This window comes from Harpia harpyja, chromosome 7 (assembly GCF_026419915.1).
Source record: "Harpia harpyja isolate bHarHar1 chromosome 7, bHarHar1 primary haplotype, whole genome shotgun sequence".
In the NCBI taxonomy this organism is placed as follows: Eukaryota; Metazoa; Chordata; class Aves; order Accipitriformes; family Accipitridae; genus Harpia; species Harpia harpyja.
The window spans coordinates 33028306-33048250 of record NC_068946.1 but is presented as its reverse complement, the minus strand read 5'-3'; the positions used below and the strand labels follow the sequence as shown (position 1 = coordinate 33048250).

The window sequence follows — 19945 nt, the reverse complement described above, 5'->3', positions numbered from 1 at the left end:
CCACTCTGAGGCTATTCAATACTTGTGAAAGCACCACATGAATAATCCTGAGAGACTCATAGCCTCTTTATCCATAAGAAAGATGGAGGAAAACATGACAAATACCGATGCCAGTGTATTTTACATCCTCTGATAAGAGGAACTATTTATTGGTAAAAATGGTAGTTCATGCTCAGGGACTTTCAACCCATGATTGTGCAGAGAAGTCTCCCGCAGTACAAGCAGTTACTGCTACACAGTTAATGTAGATTCTATCTATTACAGACCGAAAACCATTAATTAGCTATTGGATAGTAATAGTTTTAGATAATTATCAAGCGAGACGACAAATTAGTCACCAGGAAAAGGGCTCTGCAATTCATTACCACTCCTAATCCTTTTCTTTGGGAAGCCTACTCCCTCTTTTTCTTAGTCATAGTTGCCTAAACGTGAAGGTCCTTGTTCAAGCAAGTTTTCCTAATGGTTCATTACAGAAATACATTTTTGTATCAACCTATAAGCATTCTATAATGATACTGTTCTTACGGTAACCTGTGCTTTGACTGAAAGCTACTTAAATAAGAAGCAAACAGAAAACACAATCTCTCAGTAATGTATTGGAAGTGGCAGAAGTCTGAAGTGATGAGGAGAGAACACGTTCATACCTGATATTTTCCATAGAAAAAGGCAGAGTCAATACTAGTGTTGTTACGTTCACCAACAATTAGTAAGATTCCCACCAGAAGTGTTGGGACTCTGAAAGAGCAAAATAGGAAGAAAGTAACATATTTAGCACGCTCCCACTAATTCTACAGGGAAACATCTGAATTAACTTACCCCCATCCAGCTATGATAATAAACCCAATGGGAATCTTTACTGTTTCTCTCTTCCTCAACAGAAACAAAGACAAAGACAGAAAACCTACAAAAAACCAAAAACAAGACCAAAAGAAATGCCTTGTTTATTATTAAAAAGGGAACTGGTAAATACAGACTCTAGAAACCCTATGATGCAACCTGCTCAATAACCAAGACATTCTTCTCAGACTTTCAAATAGTCCAAAATTGTTTTTCTAGATGTATTCTGAGAAAGTAAAATAGAAACACCTATTATCTTAAAAAAATCATATTAATAATGAAACATTGAAGGAATTCCAGGACATTTTATATTAAACATCCACTTCTAAATGCTTAGAAAGGTTCACAAGCATATAAAAGATGTCAAGAGAATATTTAAGACACAAGTAACTACTTTCTTAAGTTATCAACAGCAGTTGTTCTAGACTGACACTCTTAATTAACCAACAAATAACGTTGTATTCTGTTACATCATTTCTTGAAAAACTGACTAGCGTTTTATAAGAAGTCAATGATAAATTTAACAAAAAAGTTTTACGTATTCTTACACATGTAATTATACATGGGACTATCTTGTGGAACTGCCTATTCTATTCACAACTGAGAAGCTCAGCAACATTACCCATGCTGAAGCAAAGCTAGTATTTACGTTAGGCTATACTAATCATGAGCTACCTATTTCAGCTAAACATAAATACAACTTACCCCACCACAACACCATGGGAATTAAACCCTTAGACTTCTGGACTCAAGAACAGTATAAAAAGTCTCCTGAATACCCAAAGTCTCTTTTTTAATCACACAGTAAGGTTCTCCAAGCTTCTTGATGCATCTTTCAATTCTGCCTATTTCAAGTAATGCCTTCATTAATCATCTACACCTGCAGAACCCACACATTGTTTTTAGAAACTACAACTGCCAGGGGAAAAAAATGTTAAAGCTACTTTGGTATTTCCCTTCATTCTCTATTTCCTACTTTTTTGAGGCACAAAGTTTTAAAATCTACTTAATGCTGAATAATCAATTTTTAAACTCTGCAGTAATTAAAAATCACCAATAAGATTTTGACTAGCTGAAGGGCAACCCACCACATTCACTCTATTTGGAATTGCTTCTGTCTCAAGAGCAGGTTCTTGTCTTTTGCTACAAGCTAGCAAGGCTGCTGTATTTAGACCTGCCCTAGGTATAAGCTTCCAATAGCAGAAGCAGTGCCTGACGCTGAGCCCTGTGTTGCTAGTGCTGCAGCCTGGCACAACTTACAGGTATGCATATTTGTAGAACTACATACAAGTGAAGGAACAATTACTCTGAAGAATATAATAAAATTATTTCAGTACATTAATCTTTTATTACAGTACCTAGGTTCTGCCTAGAAAAATCATACCTGTCCACAGGTAGGTACCATAAAGTGAGCTGTAGAGGAATATAAATACTAGGATCTGCATGGTGATGTCTTTCTCTTTAACAATGAAATTCCATACCACCATTCCAATGCAAGCAATAAACTGGAAAGAAAGGTAAGATGACATCATTTAAACTGGGAAAGCAGGATGACAAGAAAAACTGAACACAGTGTAATATAGCTACAATAAGCTTCAAAACTCCATCCCCAGATGCACTGAAGTGTGATTTTATGAATTAGATAGTTCCCATAGCAGTAAAGCAGTGCAGCAGTAAATTTGGTATTACAGTTATATCACTGACTATAGTACCCTATTTTCAGGAGGGGGGTTTTTTGACAGCAATTATATAGCTCAGATAAACTGAGAGTAAGGCAAGTCAGAAAAAAATATATAATCTTTATATATATATATCTTATAATAAGAAAAATGTAATGCTTTTGTTAAGTATAAACCATTTATCTGAAAGAATTTGGGCATGAAGCTGAGGTCAACAGATGTTTGTTCAGCCAAGAATTATACAATCCTTTACAGTTTTAGTACTGAAGGAATCTGAAAAGATAGGCTGAAATATTATGGAAATAGTAACACAATAGTTCAAAATTTTTTTAAGATGAAAGCTAACTTTGCTGTTACAGACAAGAAGCACCTGCAACTCTCATACATGACTTTTTTCAAACGTGACTCCATGATCAGACCTCAGAGAGTTTACTATATATATATATATATGGGTTTTTTTAAACTACAGAACACTTCAGAAAGCACTACCACACAGATATATTACAAGCACAGACTGCTCTCACTGAATTTAACAGCAGTTGTGCAGTTGACTTTAAGGGAAGAAGGAACATGTACTTCGTAGTTTTCTCTCAGTTTAAATAACAATTAAAATTAATCCAGAGCTATTTGGCTTTGCCCTTCCCTAACCACCAGCCATGCATTCCCACACCCCTTCTTTGCATCAGCACTGGCACCCATCTGATCCCTCAGCAAGCCACTTCAGGGAGCTAAACCAGCATGGGGATTAGTTTTCTATTTAGCTCCTTGAATCATGTCACCATAGAATCGAACACATGCTGCTGCTGATCCTGGCATTGCTCACTTTCAGACTGGCATAAATTGATACAGAAGTACACTCAACAGTATTAGGCAGTAACTAAAAATATATTTCAGAAGCCACTCTCTATTCTGATTGCTTATAGTTCTGTTTGAGAACCATACTACCAGCATCAACTATCATTTTCTTCAAGGGCGTATTTTAAGGCACAGAAATTGTTTAGACGAGTCATACATTAGATTCCCCTGCCCTCCATAGATGGCTACAAAGATATCACTATAGAAACCAAACTTTAAAAAAACCAAAACTCACAAAACAGAATTCTTCTTACTACTGACCTGAGCAACAAGTAGATTTGTTGTAATCATATGAGGAAGCTGTTTGTATTTCTTACTCAGAAGAACAACAATAAGAGACCAGATCTGTAACATACAAGAAAAAAAATTTAATTTAAGAGTAAAACAAAACCCAGATGAACATGATGAGTATTCTGGCAGACTATGGTGAAACTAAATACACAGCAAATCTTCTTGAAAAGTTTCTTAGCAACATGACTACTGTAGTCAGCTCCACACCATCTGCTGCCAGTCCTTATGCCTCAGCAACTATGGCCAGAAAAAGGAATCCATCTTTGTGTTCTCATGATGGTGAAATATTTCCAGGAAGCATCAAGAGCTTGCCTCTAGTGTACAGAAGCCTGGTTGTTCCTCAGGACATAAGTGACCACAGAGTAGCCTGGCAATTTAGAATTTAAAATTCCTCCCCCTACCCTGAATCTCCTAAAATGGTCTGTGACAGCAAGAGGCAGCATTCACTTGTGGCTTCCCTTGAGGCACAGTTTCAAGACAAGAGGACTTCAGTGAGACAACAACTTAAGAAAATTCCAACTCCCTCCAACATGGATATTTTTATTGTAAAAAAGCAAACAAAATAAATACACTATCTGTAGTGCCTATAAAGCCGGAACACAATTTATATTGGACTTCTGGATTATCAACCCACTTTTCAAGAACAGAATTTCTAGGAAAGGAATTTGATAAAGCTAAATTAAAACTTCCAAGTTAAACATTTGAATTAATAATCATTAATACTTCATTAAATAAATATTCACTGGCACTTCTGGAACTGAAGTTTGTACGCAGCCTCCATTACTGTGATATCCAAGCACCTCACATGGCTTGATGTAATTATTCCCTGTGGTGTAAGCTAGTACTGTCATTCCCCCACACCCTCTTATTTAAAAAAAACAAAACAAACAAAAAAACCCCCAAACTAAAAGGACAAACTCTTAAGCCCTGCACTAGTGCTCTAATTCACTTACCCACCTTTCTCTACAGTGCAGCTTTCCAGCTGACCCACTGCTAAATCAAGAAGATTTTTAACTCCTTCCTCATCCTTCTGCAACAGGATACGACAAGGAAACACAAGTCTCATCTTACCATGACTCAATTTGCTGCTTATGTACTAAAACTACCCTGACATGACAGTGTGCTTTTGTATTTCAATTCATCAACACCTACCAGAGAAATGAGGCTGACAATACTTATGTCAAAGCTAACGTTTTGCAGTGCAGATGCCAGTGGGTTGGGGTCCATAGATGGAATGGTCAACAGCCACGCAGAAACATACATAATAGGTGCAGACACAAAAGTGCTTATCACCATGCCTGAGGTAATCTGCAAAGAGAGAAACAGGAACAAGAACAGAGTTAATCAGATCTCAAGCTAAATAATCTGTTTTCAGAAAGACAACCACTGGCAAAATTGTACCTTTGAATTAAACATACATAGACCTTTAACAAATCACCAAGTTGTTTCTATAACAAATTATTTAGAATTTGAGCCAGAAAGTATCCATTTTATACATACAGTGAAACTGAAAATTTTAACAAGCTTCTAAAACAGTAGGAATAGAGAGTTCCCTGCTGCAAATTCTTGAAGAGCTTTTTCATGGGTGTCAAATATACTAATGACTACAGTCTAGGGGTGGATTTACAATGTCACAATTTACTTTTGGATGCAAATATTCACACCGTAAATAATTAAGAAAACATGTAGTTATGCAAATACTAATATGCACCAATTCATGAGAAGCCACATATATTTACATTTAAGTGATTCCTATTTTGGCTTCCCATTGTCTTTCTGCTTTCTAGAATTTGCACAGTGATGGAAGTGTGAATTGTTACTCATACTACAGATCTCTGTTTTAAAGAAATTTCCTGAGTTTTTTGGGCACAAGATTTTATCTTGTAAGGTTTACTTTTAGTGTCCTCTTTTTTTTTCCCTTTTCTTTAAAAAAACCAAACTAAACAAACCAAAAATAGGTAACATTAAAAACAATGGAATTCAACAGGAATGTTTTAATGTCACTTCAAGCAGAAGAAAGGAAACAGTTATAAAATTTGTATTTTAAGTTGAAAAGATAATTGATATCCTCTACTATAAAAAAAAAGTAAAATGCATTTCTATCGCAAGATTTAACTGAAAGGCAACACAACAGAATCAGTTAAAGCATACGTTCTTCCATAAATTTTCAGCATTAATCTAACACTGTTCTTACTGAATTCAGTAATATCACTTAAGTTTTTTCCTACAGATAAGGTCTTTGAAAAAACAAACAAACAAACAACAAACCCACAACAAAGATACAAGTTCTTTAAATATAAAGTTATCCAAGTTCTTCACTAGAGTCACAAATAAGAAAAGTATGAGGACTTATTTACGAACATGTACAATAAAGACACTTGAGACATCAGGAAATAATACTTTGCTTAATTAATAATCTGAAATATAATTTACCTTTGAGATCTAGGGAGTATAAGTAAATCTAAGGAGTCTACACTACAGAAAAACCTACTCATTTATTTAAGTATTTCATCAACAAAGTTAAGCTCAAAGTTAGTATACGTTTGGGAAAAGCTAAATACATACAATTCCTACTTCCATATTAAATTGACTTGCAAATATTGCGACACCAGGTGCTGCTGGAAAAACTCCATAAAGAAATGCATAGTTTGATAAACTGGTGTGGTTGACTATGCTGTCACTCTTGTCCAAGAGTTCCACCATTTCTCTACAGAGAAATGGCATCATAAGTCTGAAAAGAGAAGGTAAAAAGTAATTATAAAAATATTACTCAAGCTATAGCAATAGACTCTTCTTTACTCAGAAAATGAACCAAAAGGAAAATTGAGGTTTGTTTGAATCCTGTTTATGAAAAGCAAAATACTGACATCACTTTGAATGATTGCCTTTACTGTTAACATGACATTTACCAGCTGATTAAAAATTTTGTCACCAATTAAACCAAAAAAGCCCACAGACAGAAAAAATGGTAAACATGACAACAAACTCTGGGATACAAGCACATTCTCTGATTATACAGACACGTTCTTTGTATAAACCTCAGATTCAGAGAGGTAAAACATAAAAAAAAAAAATCCCTCATTTTTCAACTGTTAAAGTAATAGTAGCTATAAGCAGTCAGCAGCTTTGAAATTTAGACCACCTTTCTGCAAGCTGTCTGAAATACAACAAGGGCTCAAGCTTAAGTATCCCATTCTGAAAGTTTTGGCCAGCAAAAAAACCCCTGCATCAATGCTATTTTGTTTGCCTTTAGCAATAACGCAGATCTCACATAGACTCACTATGTAAGCCTTACGCAGGCTAATTACATAAACTCACCAGCAGAGCAAAGTGGTAACATTAAAAACTGGTTTTTTCCTCATGTTCTTACAAAATTTGTCATTGAGCTGGTTTACAAACTAGGTCTTTACGTTTGCTAGTTAGTTGTACTGATATTCAAATGCACCTTCAAATTTTACAGTATAAACTTAACCACCAAACAATCGTGCTATTATGCTAATTGCAGCTCTGTAGCAAATAAAAATATTTTGTTCACCGGTAACTGAGATATATTCAAGGGAAGATAATGATGGCATAATTTCTAAATACAAATTGTCACTTATTCATGCTTAAAAGTCAGTTTAAGGGTGTAAAGCGACCATTTTTAAGCTCTTCCAATATAGCAGTTTCAAAGATTTATAGACAAAGCAAGGAAAACCAACTAATTTAGAGATGTATTGTGTAATCCAAAGAAAAGACAAATACTAATCAAATAATACTTAAACTCACACTTGTCTAACTATTTAACTAGTAAATTTTAATTTAAGCTAGTAATTCCCCAAACACCCAATTTGTGACAGATGACCTGCAGGCAGTCCGTGAAGCCACAGCACCCCTAATTATTTTTCTCTGCAGAGCCTGCCAACAGGTCTGTGGTCTGCTAAATTTCCTTTAAAAGTTAAGAGCTGTATACTACCAAAGAGTTTGGGAAGCACTCACCCAGAATACTGGAAGTGAAACATACTATCACTATAGTGATTTTGGGAAAAAAGCCACCTGACCAGTATATTCAGAGCTTAAAACATCTAGAGAACAAAATTATAGAAGTACATAAATCAAACTTACAGTTTAGCTGTGATGAGAAGGATCAGTGCAACAAACATACCCTTTGTCAGTTTTTTTGTCTGTCCCACCATAGTTAGTCCAAGGTAAAAAAGTGCGGAGCCAGAAAATGAACTGCCCAGTCCGTCAAGGAAGTTTTCAAGGTATTCAGGAATTTTCTGGCCAAGAATGAAGTTTGAGGCAATTCCTATGAAGACCATGAATACAATTGGGTTCTGCAAAACTCGAAGGAATGCTAGGCCCACTATTTTGATTTTGCTGTGTGACACAGTGCGGTTATCCCTCCACTTCTGGATTTCACAGAAGATAAACCCCAGAGGGTTTAGCATCATAAGAGATATTGGAGCCACTAGGTAAATGTACTGGAGATACTCTGGGTAAGTGGTTTGATATAAAGCTTCAACTAGAAGACAGGAAATGAAAAGTGATGAGTGATAACATTTCAGTACAAAAATACATTAATATTGAAATTAAATTTTGCTGTCTGAAAACTAGAGAAAAATTATTTAATTATCCTTCAAAAGTAACTGCATTTACAATCAATATAAGATGATGTAGTAAGAGAAGTATGCCAAATCACCATTAGGCCACAGTCATCTAATGAACACATTAAAGACCAAAGACTAACTATCCAACACTATTTAATGATTCTACAAATATTCAACATTTACAGAAAAAAAGAAAGAAAACAATATAACAAATCCCATGCACCCTTTGAGTCATCCCAAATGCTGAAAAAAAATTGTTTTTTATCTGAATTGCTTTTCCTCCCCAGAAACATGAGAGCTGTGGAGAATTAAATGCACCTTTGCAGGACACAAGTTTCTTCTCATCTTAAGAGAGTTTCACATCTCTGGCATTTAACCAGTTTTCAGTGGGTAAGTCAGGTGTGGTCTTTCTACATTGATTCAATACAACACAGCAAAGCAACAACCAAATGAAAAATACACTATCGTATAATTATTAGTTCATTCTCTGGGACTAGTCAAGACAAGAGTTACCGCTGTAGTTCTGGTCCCTCAAGGAACTTTAAATCACAAGCATTTTTTTTCATTGCTACTACATACTTTCAAGTCAAGGTAGAATTGCTTCTTATTTCAAGTTTGTGCTAACAGCACTTCAAAAATCATGAAAAGACTCTGGAAAGATATACAAGATTCCACTCTAGGGTGAATTAAAAAAACACAATGTTTTTAAAGCAGGATGTTATCTTTTACCTGCCTTATAATGTTATTATTTCAAGTAATTTTCAGAAATACGCAAAGTAATGCTTTCCATTTTAGTTTTTCCTACCCTAGTTAGAGAGAAACACATTTTTCCCCAGGCAGAAGTATCTTAATATGCAGGTGCATTCTACTTGTACTACAAAGAATATTAAGAAAAGGAAGCACTATTGCATAAATACACATACTAGACCTTTCTATGGGATAACTTAGCACTCAAAGTACTAAATAAAGTTTAAGATCACTACACAGCCAACTGTTGCAAGTATTTCCATTTCCCCGTATACTAAACCTGTTCTGTTTCTGAAAAAGTTTTCCCTTGTGACTACGTTTTTCAAAATCCAAAAGATTTTTACCTTCATATTATTCAAGCATCTGGAATGACAGGATCTACTAAGTGCTAAATCAGCACTTACTGTAAACAGTCTCCTCCTTACACTGAATAAACTGACATTCTCAATTAGTTGATTTCCAATATATAAGAAAAGGCACTAAAGGTGCTTTTCCTCTTACAGGCCATGATTAAAGAACATATACAAGAGCTACCTGTCCTAAAATCCTGAATAAACTGCTGAACAGAACTACCAACTTGTGCTTAGTTACCGCATTTAACAAGCCAGTTTTAAGCACTAAATGTATTCTGATAAATAAAACCACTTTAAACAGCTGGATACTTTTTAAGTAAGTAAATTTTCTTCTAAAACCTCAAACCTTAGAGTGATGTTTTTATGCTGCTTTATACAGAATACCCATTTCAATCAAATGCAGCTCAACACAAGTCATATGTAAATAATGCCCAAGTGAAAAATGTAATAAATCGTTATTTTTTGGCAAAGTGAAACTGTATACTTAATACAATATATTAAGGTCTACAAGTACTTTAACTGATTTATGAAGTCATAATGCATTTTCCTGGGTAGCAAAAAGTGGAACCAATGTAGATTACTGAGTCAGTGGGTGGAAAAAAAAAAAATAAGAAAACACTCTTAAGGATTCATTAAGACAGTGAAAATAATCCACAACTGTCTCTGATGAAAATTTTTCTTTTTATTTAAATCAAGGTGCCTGCTTGCTGATCATAACAAAAAATTGAAATCAAAGATACTTTAATACTTTTTAAAAAAAATTAATTCTCCACATCCCAGCTGCTCAAAATTACATATAAATCACACACTAGTTCATGCTTAATACAATTAGCACCACTAAAGTCATGGTAACTGAGTCATCATCCCCACAACACTTCTGCTATACCTGTGCTTTAACAATACAGCACAGGAGTAGATGAAGCTGTTCTGTCAGAGTTGTATCATCTCACCCAGTAATAAAAACCAAACAGACAAAGCTTTCATCATAGTAATTCTATCTGTGTCGGGGGGGTGCTAGTAAACCGCTGTAACAGTTGTTTTTCACCCCAACATCAGTTTGTAGCGTAGAACTGTCGCAACAGTGATTAGAGAAAAACAGAGTGGTGATCTTTGCAAATTTAACCTGCATTTTAATTTTCCTATGTGCAAATCTTTGTTAAACAGCAAAAAATAGCATAGCAGTTATTAAAGAAATTACATGGGATGAAAGCTCAGGATATTATTTATTTATTTAAGAGTTCAAACTGCCTTTTTAAATAATGTTATTATAATACACAGATTTGTCAATACTGATTTTTTTCCCTTACAAATTTCAACTGAAGCAGCCTTTAAAAATGTATTTCCTTTAAAAGATCAGGCTTTGCTCAAAACACTACCTATCATCATACATAAAAGGAATAAGCAAGACATTCTTTGTTGCCCAGTCCTGCAAACACTTCAGAGAAGCCACTAACAGTAAAAAGTTTGCACACATGACAGTGTGAACCAAACACTGGTGAAAGATTGGGGATGGGAGAAGGGAAAGGACAGGATAGGAAATAAACAGCTTTAAGAAATAAACAACCCTTAAGCATCTACAGTGTTGCATTAAGTATTCCAGTAAAGTTCTTAATGAACTAAATGTTGTGAATTTGGCCAGATTGTACGTAGAAAAAATATGAATCACATCTCATAAATCATGAAATACTTGAAGAAAATACATGTAATCTGACAAGAAAGTAATTCAAAGTAGAAAGAATGTTTTAACTAGAAGGATACAATGGAAATATGTTCAGACAACCTCAAAATAGAAAAAAGAGAAACCCTAATTGGCATTTTAATCCAGTACCAAGAAACAAAGACGTAATCCTCACAGCCCTATTTGTGATATACTTCTGATTTATCTCAAGAGGAATAAATCTCAGGACATGCAACTGAGGGAAACAGGGTATTTTCATCCAAGGAAGAAAAACTTTGCAGTTGCATTTGTCTATATTTTATGCATATCCAGCAAATTTGAAGAGACTAAGAAAGATTCAAGATTGTCCTGAGCATGCTGCCCTGGAATAGGGAGAAAGAAACTGCCAGCTCCTCAAGTAATCTAAAATACAGAGCTACTTGTTGTTATGTATAATCTGGAATTGCATGTTTAAGCTTCTCTTTTGTAACTGTATTTTCAATTCTGTAATCAAGTATCTTGCTTTTTCCTTTGCTAGAACAAACTTGCTTTCTTTTTTTGTTCTTAACCTTGTCTAGATGATAAGAGTGATCTCATGAGAATTTGAGAGGCACAGAGTACTTTCTCTTCAGGGAGCAGCAAACAAATAAAACATAGTCCAGGCATCCTCTCCAAATGCCTTCCGCTCAAGGTGTATTTTGAAGATCCCAATACCTGCAGTGTGCTTTCCCACATCAGCCACACAGGTCAGCCTGGGAAGAGGTAGCACTGGAAGCTACACTGGCACAAAACAGCCTCCCAAGGCAGGTAAAAAGCACTGCAGTTCAGACAGTAGCAGGTGGGAGAAGCCTGCTACAACTCCGGATTGTCCTAAGTATCACAGTATGCATGGCTAAAAGCATGTTAACATACCATTAAGAAAACCTATAAAAAGGAAAAACTAAAAAAAAATCTTGCTTATCAAAAGGGAAGAAAATAATAGTCTTGCAGATTGGGATAAAATAATTTAATAACTGATGTTGCTTGGAATTCAGAATATAGGCTTACAAGAACAAGACTACACATCTATACAAGTTATATTCTTGAATGCCTCTCCGTGTTTTGTTTGTTTGTTTTTTAGCTCCACTGGACTGGTGGTTAGTTATGCACCCCAAGAATGGCACCACAGCCACATAAAATGCCAATTTGATACACACAAATGCAAGTTACCACAAATCACACAGCAATCATGCTTTTAAAAGACTGACTTCTTCCAAGACTATATCCTAAAGCATGTCTACTGGCCCCAGTAGAATAAAGATTAAGGGATAAAACACGATTGGCTACATAAATTATGTTAAGCAGCACAAAAATTAGAGGTTTCTTCTGAACAGATTTAAAGTCTGTCACACACACTCCACAACCAGTAGGCACCAACATTATGGCTGGATGTTTTCTTTCAGCTAAACTAAGAGGTAATGCCAAATCAGTAAAAAACCCACTACAGCTATTTCAGAGGCCAGAGGTACGGGCTCATACTTTGCAAAGTAAGGAATTTTGGTCTTGAGGGAAACTCTGGCAATTTCCCATACGGAAAATTGCCTGCAGTAAATGTAAGGTAATTTATACCAATTTTGAAATTATATTTTAAATCCTTTTTTTTTTTTTTAAATCTGATTTACTTTAACATGACAAGATCATATAGACAATGGTAGTTGAATTGTTTTAAATCCTGTCTCATTCACACCAGCTGGCAGTTTTCTTCCCTTCCTAAAATGCACATGGTCTGAGGTCAAGAAATGTGACTTGAGAAATGGCTTCGATAACTCATAACTTCAGTTCAGAAGTCAATTTCAAACTATGGAAAAATAAAAGCAAACATGTCTAGAACACTGAAAAATAATTTTAAAGAAGAGAGCATACTTACCTATTGGATATCCCAATGCAAAGTCATTGCTTTGTGTAGCAAAAATAGGGAACAAACCTGCTTTGCTAAATCGATTCTCTGGACTGGCTACCAACAATGTTAAAACGCAGACTAAGAAAAACACAGCAGCTTTGGCAACTAAAATACTGTACAGGAAGGACCAATTCACATTAGAAAAGTTAAGTACCACCATGTTTTTGAACAGTAGGGCTGGGAGTGCAAAACGGGACACAAAATTTCCCAGTCCTTTGGCCTGAGTTGATGTAATAATGTTGGCTCTTCCAGCTACGTAGCCACAAAGAATTATTCCAAAGCATTCTAACAGGGCTGGGAAAAGCCTGCTTATTGACATAGAAGGAGTACCGCCAGTGGTATTGAATCCAACTTGTCCGGGCAAAGGAATAGACATATTGGCTGAAGATGAGAGGTTCTTTGCATTGAAGTCTGAATAGCTATCCATTTTCTTTGACCACCTCTTCCAAAAAAAGAGCATGAAATGATCTCATCTGTAAAAGAAATAAAAGTATTTATTTATTAACTTCCAAAACCGTGTTTGTGAATATTTATGGTATTAGTCTTGCTAGCAGAACAGTTTACACTTACAAGTGCATTACAAATAAATAGAGACAAATAATAAGTAACTAAAGAGAAACAACTCTGAGAGAAGAAAAATCATTCCATACACACATAATCTTCACACAACTCCACGCAATTCAAAAAGACAATTGACAGAGGCTAAAAATCCCCAAAGAAATTTGAGGGTAACACTAAAATATTAAAACTAAATGTAGATTGGGCATTCAAAAAGCAAAAAATCCATTGGAAGGAAAGGAGATATAACAAGGATGGTTTTGTTATTATTCTAGGATCTAACCATCATTTAGAATAAATTACAACCTTTCAGCACTTCCCAGTCCTTTCAGAAAACAGCAGCTGCTAAATTCTCAGTGTATATTCCTCGCTTTCCCAGACTACCATTACAAGCCTAGTTAACTCTCCAACAGAAAAGCACAAGACTCTTTACATACTCGTTAGCAGCTTGTAACTTTCCTTACCTTCTCAGCTCCCTGTCAATTCCCAACTACAATTCTCACATACTCTGCTTTCAACAATCAAATTTTAGTTTTCTTTTCTAACACCTTTTGTTTGCCACAGGATATCTTATCTCAGGTCCTCCCTAAACCATGTCCTACTTGGTTCTTTTTCCTTCACAATAAAAATACACTTCGAACTCCAAATATCAAAATCCCATCCTTGACCTCTCTTTAACTACTGCTGTTCACCTCTGGTTCCACACGCTCAGCTTTATGCATAGTTGGGAGTCATCCTTCACCTCCATCTTTAGATCCTATTTAATCCAGGTTCTGCCACTGAAACAATTCTTACCAAAATCCTGAGAGGCCAAAATCTTCTTAAACTCTCAGAATTGGTGTTCCATCTTCATCCTTTGTGACCATCATACACCTTTATCATAATCATCCTCCTCTTGAAATTTTGCCTTTCCCATATCTTTTGTAATTACAGTGCCTCCTAATTGTCCTCTCATCTCTACTTGTTCCTATAACATTTACATGGGACGATTCCTCTAAATTTCTGTGGGTGCCAATAGGGCTCCTTCCTTGTTCCTCTTTTGTCTCCCTACATCCTCCGCCTGTGTATTTTCATAAGCACTTACTTGATTACAAGCAGATGACTCATAGATCTCTCTAATCCAGACCTATTTTCTTCTGTTAAAACTATCATTTCAGTCTATCTCCAAGATCTCTTTTGTGAATATCCTGCTGTCAATTCAAGTCCAATGAGCCTGAAACTGTCCTCCTGCTACTCTCCCCAAAAGATGCTCCCTCAGTTACTCTGTGCCGTGTATCTATTTTGCTAGAGGCGAGTGACAAAGGTTACAAAATCCTCTAATTTGGAGGAAATGCAAACCTGCTAAACTTGTATTCATCTATAACTCTGTTGCAAGGAAAATCTTTGCAGTCTACCAGTATCAGTTCTTTTTTTGTACATCCTTCCACAGACTCATTCTCTGCACATCAAAACCCACTTGCTTTCATGCTCTTTTACAGTATAAGCTTATGCCCTCTTAATCTTTTACAGAATAACAAGAGCCCTTACAAGAACATGAGCGCCAGGCAAGGAAGATAAATTTGACCAAAAATTGTAGCTTCTCCACTCTGGCACAAAAACATTTGGCAAGGCCCTCTCTATCTTCAGGAAAGATTTAGAGATCAAATCATCATAACCCTCTTCGAGTTTGTACCTTGCTTTGTGCAACTTTGACCTCTCCCAACATTTCAGTATCATGTGCTAATGATACACTTTCCAGTTGCAAGGAATCCACATATGACACAGTGGCCAATAATCTAGTTAATCACACTATTGCTTACCCATATTCCTACATACAATTCTTTAGGCCCATAACAGTGAAATTTAAGTATGCATTAAATTAAGTACTTATGTACAACAGATACGTCTTGTGACTCCTGATCTTCACTTGTTACCAGCGATCCCCCTTGAAAGGGCTGACTATAACACAGCAGGTTCTATATGCAAGTAGACATGTAAAGTCTGCAAATCAGATGAAGAGAAAGGACAAATACACAGGTATTCATCAGTCAATAGCAAGGTCTTGCCAGAAACAGACATGGCTTTGGTGATACAGCTCTGAAACATGTGTAGTGCATCAGCTAACTCTATGTATAAAATTTTGACATGACTAAATCCTAAAGTACTCTGGAAAGGAAGTCAAGATAACTCACCCCACTCTAGCGATAGAAAATAAGGCAAAGGTGAACTGATTTGCTCTAAGCCATTTAACATATCAGTGGCAAACCTGAGATTCCCAATTCCCAAACCAGTGCTTTGGACAGCATAATCGCTAGATCTGTGCAAATTAACAACTGGTTTAAGAGTCTTCCCAGCCTCTTTGTATCCTACCTGCAGGGAATAGAGAACTCATAACAGCCAGGTAAATAAGCAAATATATCAAGTCAGAGCAAAGGTGAGATTTTGTATGCTCTATTTCAGACCCTGGCATCCAGCATACACGTATTCATTCACATGTAGCACAAACTCTTTGACTGATGACTTTTATTTACGCCTGAGCCTTTTAGTAAGCACTCCTACAGTGCTGTTGTAATTCATCTGGGCTAAGCAGCTGCATCATCCAAATCTGTCCAGTAGCCTTGGCCACCTCTTCTCCCAAGGAAAATGAGTCTCACTCCAAATAGGGCTTATTTTAAAGGTTGTATTTTTCTGATGTTATAGATGATACATTCACCCAGATGTATTTGGACCAGGAGCTCAAAGCATTATCTACTACAGAAAGATGGAAAAACTTGCAATAAATGAAGCAGACAACAAACCATTTCTTCTACTAGCAAAACTTAAGGAAGCTGTTGGGATTTGCAAAATGTCTAAAAGAGGATCAGAGACAGATTTCCAACACTGAATTCTTGAAAGAAGCCAGCCACAGCCTACATTAGCTGCAAGGTGAAAAGCACGTTTTTAGCACAGCCCCACCTCAAATTCTTCAAGCATGCAGCACTGCATAGAGGTAAAGCTCCTGGCAATGCAACATGTTCAACCTACTCCCTGCTCTGTTGAGGTATTTTCTTCAGCAGTAAGATAAACGTGATGCTTTTTTAACCAAATGCAACATTTGGTCTGTAGCAGAAGTGTATTCTGGCTGTATCTATCCCTAAATTCTACTATTCCTTCTCATCCCCTGTGCCTTCCTATTCAAGGCTGTATCTTTTACCACTGTGTCAATACCAGTGACAACATTTATTTTCTGATATTCTTACTCACAAAAGCCACAGTCTACATACAGTTATATAGTGGGAAGTTATATAGTCTTTCACCACTATAACATCTCCTTCCTCTCTTTCTCTCCTGAAAAGTGGTTTGAGCTGTCCAGGCTTTTTGCTTGCACAGACTAAGCCTTCACAGGCGAGTCTATCAATATAGCTACACAAGCCCATACTTTTAAACCAAAATTGTGCCTAAATTAATTAAACACCTCTCTTCCCTCTGTATTAAAATTACTATTTCTCCTCATAAAATCACTACAAGTGCCCTTGTCCCCATGTTATAATTCAGGACTTAAGTAAATATGCAGAAGACTGACTCTCTAGTTGTATCAGTCAGTAGCTAAATCCCATATCTTCCTCACTAGATCAAAACTGACATGGATATACACCCACACATCCTAAAACCATCTTTACAAAAGTGCCACAAATATTCCTGCAGCCTTCCTTCAGGCTATCTTCACCCTGAAATTCACTACAAGGGACCCTGTAAAGTCAGTCAGGCCCAATTTTTGGTGAACAACATGAGTTTCAAAGACAGAAGCTGCACCACAGTAAAAGCTGCTACTGGCACTCCTCCAAGGGCTTTAAGTGTGAATCATCTCTTCAACTCCAGAGATGCGCACATCCCAAAACATTCACATTTAACACAGATTTTTTTATTGCGGAGCAGTGGGCATTTTCCAGAAATGCAAGCTCTTGCACAGCGTGCTGCTTAACGCAGCGAATACATCTCTCATCCTCTTTTGCTCTATAGGATACATGCATTTACATAACTGTTGTGAGATTATGTAATGACTAATCGCAGATTTAACATACAGCCTTATCACACCTGGGCCTTAACTCAAACTAGCATCTCACATGAGCGAAAATGTCTTCAATTCGTAGTTCTTAATGAAATCAAAGATATTGATCTGATGCAAAACCAGAACCTTATATATTCTACCAGAAACTCATCTGTTCTTATACTAGATGTAACAAATTAACTAGTCAAATGACACTAAAATCAGGAAATATAACACAGTTCCAAAGGAAAGCACTTAGCTTTCACTCCATAGGACATATGATTTGTGGTCATCCCTTCAGGGATTGAGGATTGAGATTTCAATCTTTGAAAACTCAGCCACAGCTGCATTGTTGGGAACGGCAGGCCAGTAAAGACAAAGCTTTTAGGAATAACACTGCCTCATCTGCTGTCAACTGTGTCAAGCGTAGCTGCTTGCAGCCACATGGTCAGCTTGCATTTGTAAGGAAGGACAGTACAGCCAGCACGAGAGGAAGCCTGGTATGAAGACCAACAATAGACAGAGAGCAAGGAACAAGTGCAATTTACAATTCCCTTGAAACAAACTGGAGCACTGATATTTGCCCGCTTCTCTCATAGGCTGTCAATATTTGTAAAGTGTTAAAATTCACCAGACCAGAAACTCAATTCTCCAGCAGCTGTGAGTTAAGCAACATTAGGTTCCTCTCTGAGTACTGAAACAGAGTAGTAGTCTCCTTTTCCAGCAGGAAAACCCCTTTCATCTTCTTTTTTAATTAAAGTTAAAGATGATATGAGAGAATAGAAGAGATACCTCAAGGCACATCTTCTCTCTGGTCTCTCACTCTCAAGCTTTCAGCTGGTAATCACTCTCAGGATAATTCTGGTGACACTGGCAAGGCTGTGCACGTTGTTCATAAATTATATCCCACAACATGACCTCATTTCCTACTTTAATGCAATGTAGAAACATCCCAAGGATGACACATTATTTTATTCAGGAGGCTGAAAGTGGATCAGGGCAGGAAGAGTTACCATTCGCAGCAGCTCTAGCACCTCATCCTCAGTTCAGGTAAGAACGTACCATATGCATTTTCGTGTAAAAGTTTGTACAGTAAGTCAAAGAGGAAGCAACTTCAGAGAGTTACAATGATAAAATTAAGTGGGAAGAAGTGATTACTGTGGTTCCTATTCTTGCAAGTTAACCACAATTTTTACTTTTCTCTTTACTGGGCTAAGAAAGCAGATAGAGGACAATATTGTAACAGCAATTAACCCAAGAGGTGGGCCACCTCTACCTTGAAATCCAGACAGTGTTGCAAGAAATACCAGACCTTAAGTGTCTCTGAGCAGTTGTCTCTCAAGATCACACTTCCTTTTTCAGTTTTTTTTTCTACGCTGTCATTACAAGAAAGCACCTGGACAGCAGACAAGCGGGGGAAGCCGCGTGCACAGCAAGCCCAGTGAAGCCGAGGCCTGCCCTGAGCACGCGACTGGCAGAGCTTACAACGGCAACGCTTACAGCTACATCAAAATTTGTCAGTGCGGGTGTTCAGACAAGACCAAATGAAGCAACAGTTGCCAACAGCACAAAATATCGAGCCAGAAAAACAAATGGAAAACATACTTCCCCTTAATTTTCAGTTAGGCTCATCTTAGGGCTTGTAAACGGATAGATAACTTCTGAAGCAAACAGCAAAACATTCTTCAAAAGACAGATTATATTTTATTGCCAGCACCCCTTAAAAAGCGTCTCACTTACCCCACTTGCCAAATAGGGATGAAACATCCTTTGACTTACAGTGAGAAAGCCACAACAAAACAAAAACCTCTCACCTGCCCCTTTCTTGCCCATCACTGCTCTCTCCCTTCCATGGTCACCCCAGCTACGAGCGAGCACACAGTATTTTCACTCGGAAACACCCGAGAGAGAAAAAAAATAACAGCACTGCCCTGTGTGACAGCTACCTCGTTAGAAAATAAAGCCAGAAGTCAGGGGAAGGAGCGGGCAGCTTACCTACTTAGCTTTTGGTAGGCGCCTCCGCACAAGGGCACGTATAGAGGATTTGTACTCTGCCAAGGTGAGAACCTCTCCAAGGCCGAGGCCGCCAGTACCGAGGCCCGAGAGGGGAGGGGAGGGCCGGCCCAGCCCGGCCCGCCCCACCAGCCCGGCACTCGCAGCCGGCTCGGCACCCGGCGGGGCCGGCCCCGGGGGGGGGGGCGCCGCTGCCGCGCACCGCCCCTCGCCCAGTGCGCCGGAGGCCAGGCCCGGGCCGGCGCCCAGCCGCGCCGTGCAGGGCCCGCGGGCGGGCTGCGGGCGGCGGGGGGCGCGGGGCTGCGCGGCGGACGCCGGCAGGTGGGAGGGATCAGCCGCAAGATGGCGGCGGCGGCGGCGAGCGGCTGAGCCCCTCAGCCGGCGGGAGAAGCCCTCCGCGGCGGCGGGCGGGAAGGAGGGA

The 19945-nt window shown here is 37.7% G+C and overlaps 1 protein-coding gene across 4 annotated transcripts in view; it reads right to left on the bottom strand.

Moving 5' to 3' along the window:
- Positions 1-19681, bottom strand: part of GPR155 (G protein-coupled receptor 155) — a 30715-nt gene extending 11034 nt beyond the window's left edge. Inside the window, exons 1-9 of one of the 4 annotated variants that reach the window (XM_052793576.1) lie at positions 19507-19681; positions 12915-13420; positions 7767-8166; positions 6228-6393; positions 4815-4970; positions 3633-3716; positions 2222-2342; positions 817-901; positions 645-735 (exon numbers count right to left, since the gene is read on the bottom strand). In XM_052793576.1, the coding sequence (XP_052649536.1) occupies positions 645-735; positions 817-901; positions 2222-2342; positions 3633-3716; positions 4815-4970; positions 6228-6393; positions 7767-8166; positions 12915-13407 (1596 nt within the window). In that variant the 5' untranslated portion in view covers positions 13408-13420; positions 19507-19681. The remainder of the gene's footprint in view (positions 1-644; positions 736-816; positions 902-2221; positions 2343-3632; positions 3717-4814; positions 4971-6227; positions 6394-7766; positions 8167-12914; positions 13421-19506) is intronic. The other 3 variants (XM_052793575.1, XM_052793572.1, XM_052793573.1) reach the window with 3 other exon arrangements.
- Between the last annotated feature and the right edge of the window lie 264 nt (positions 19682-19945).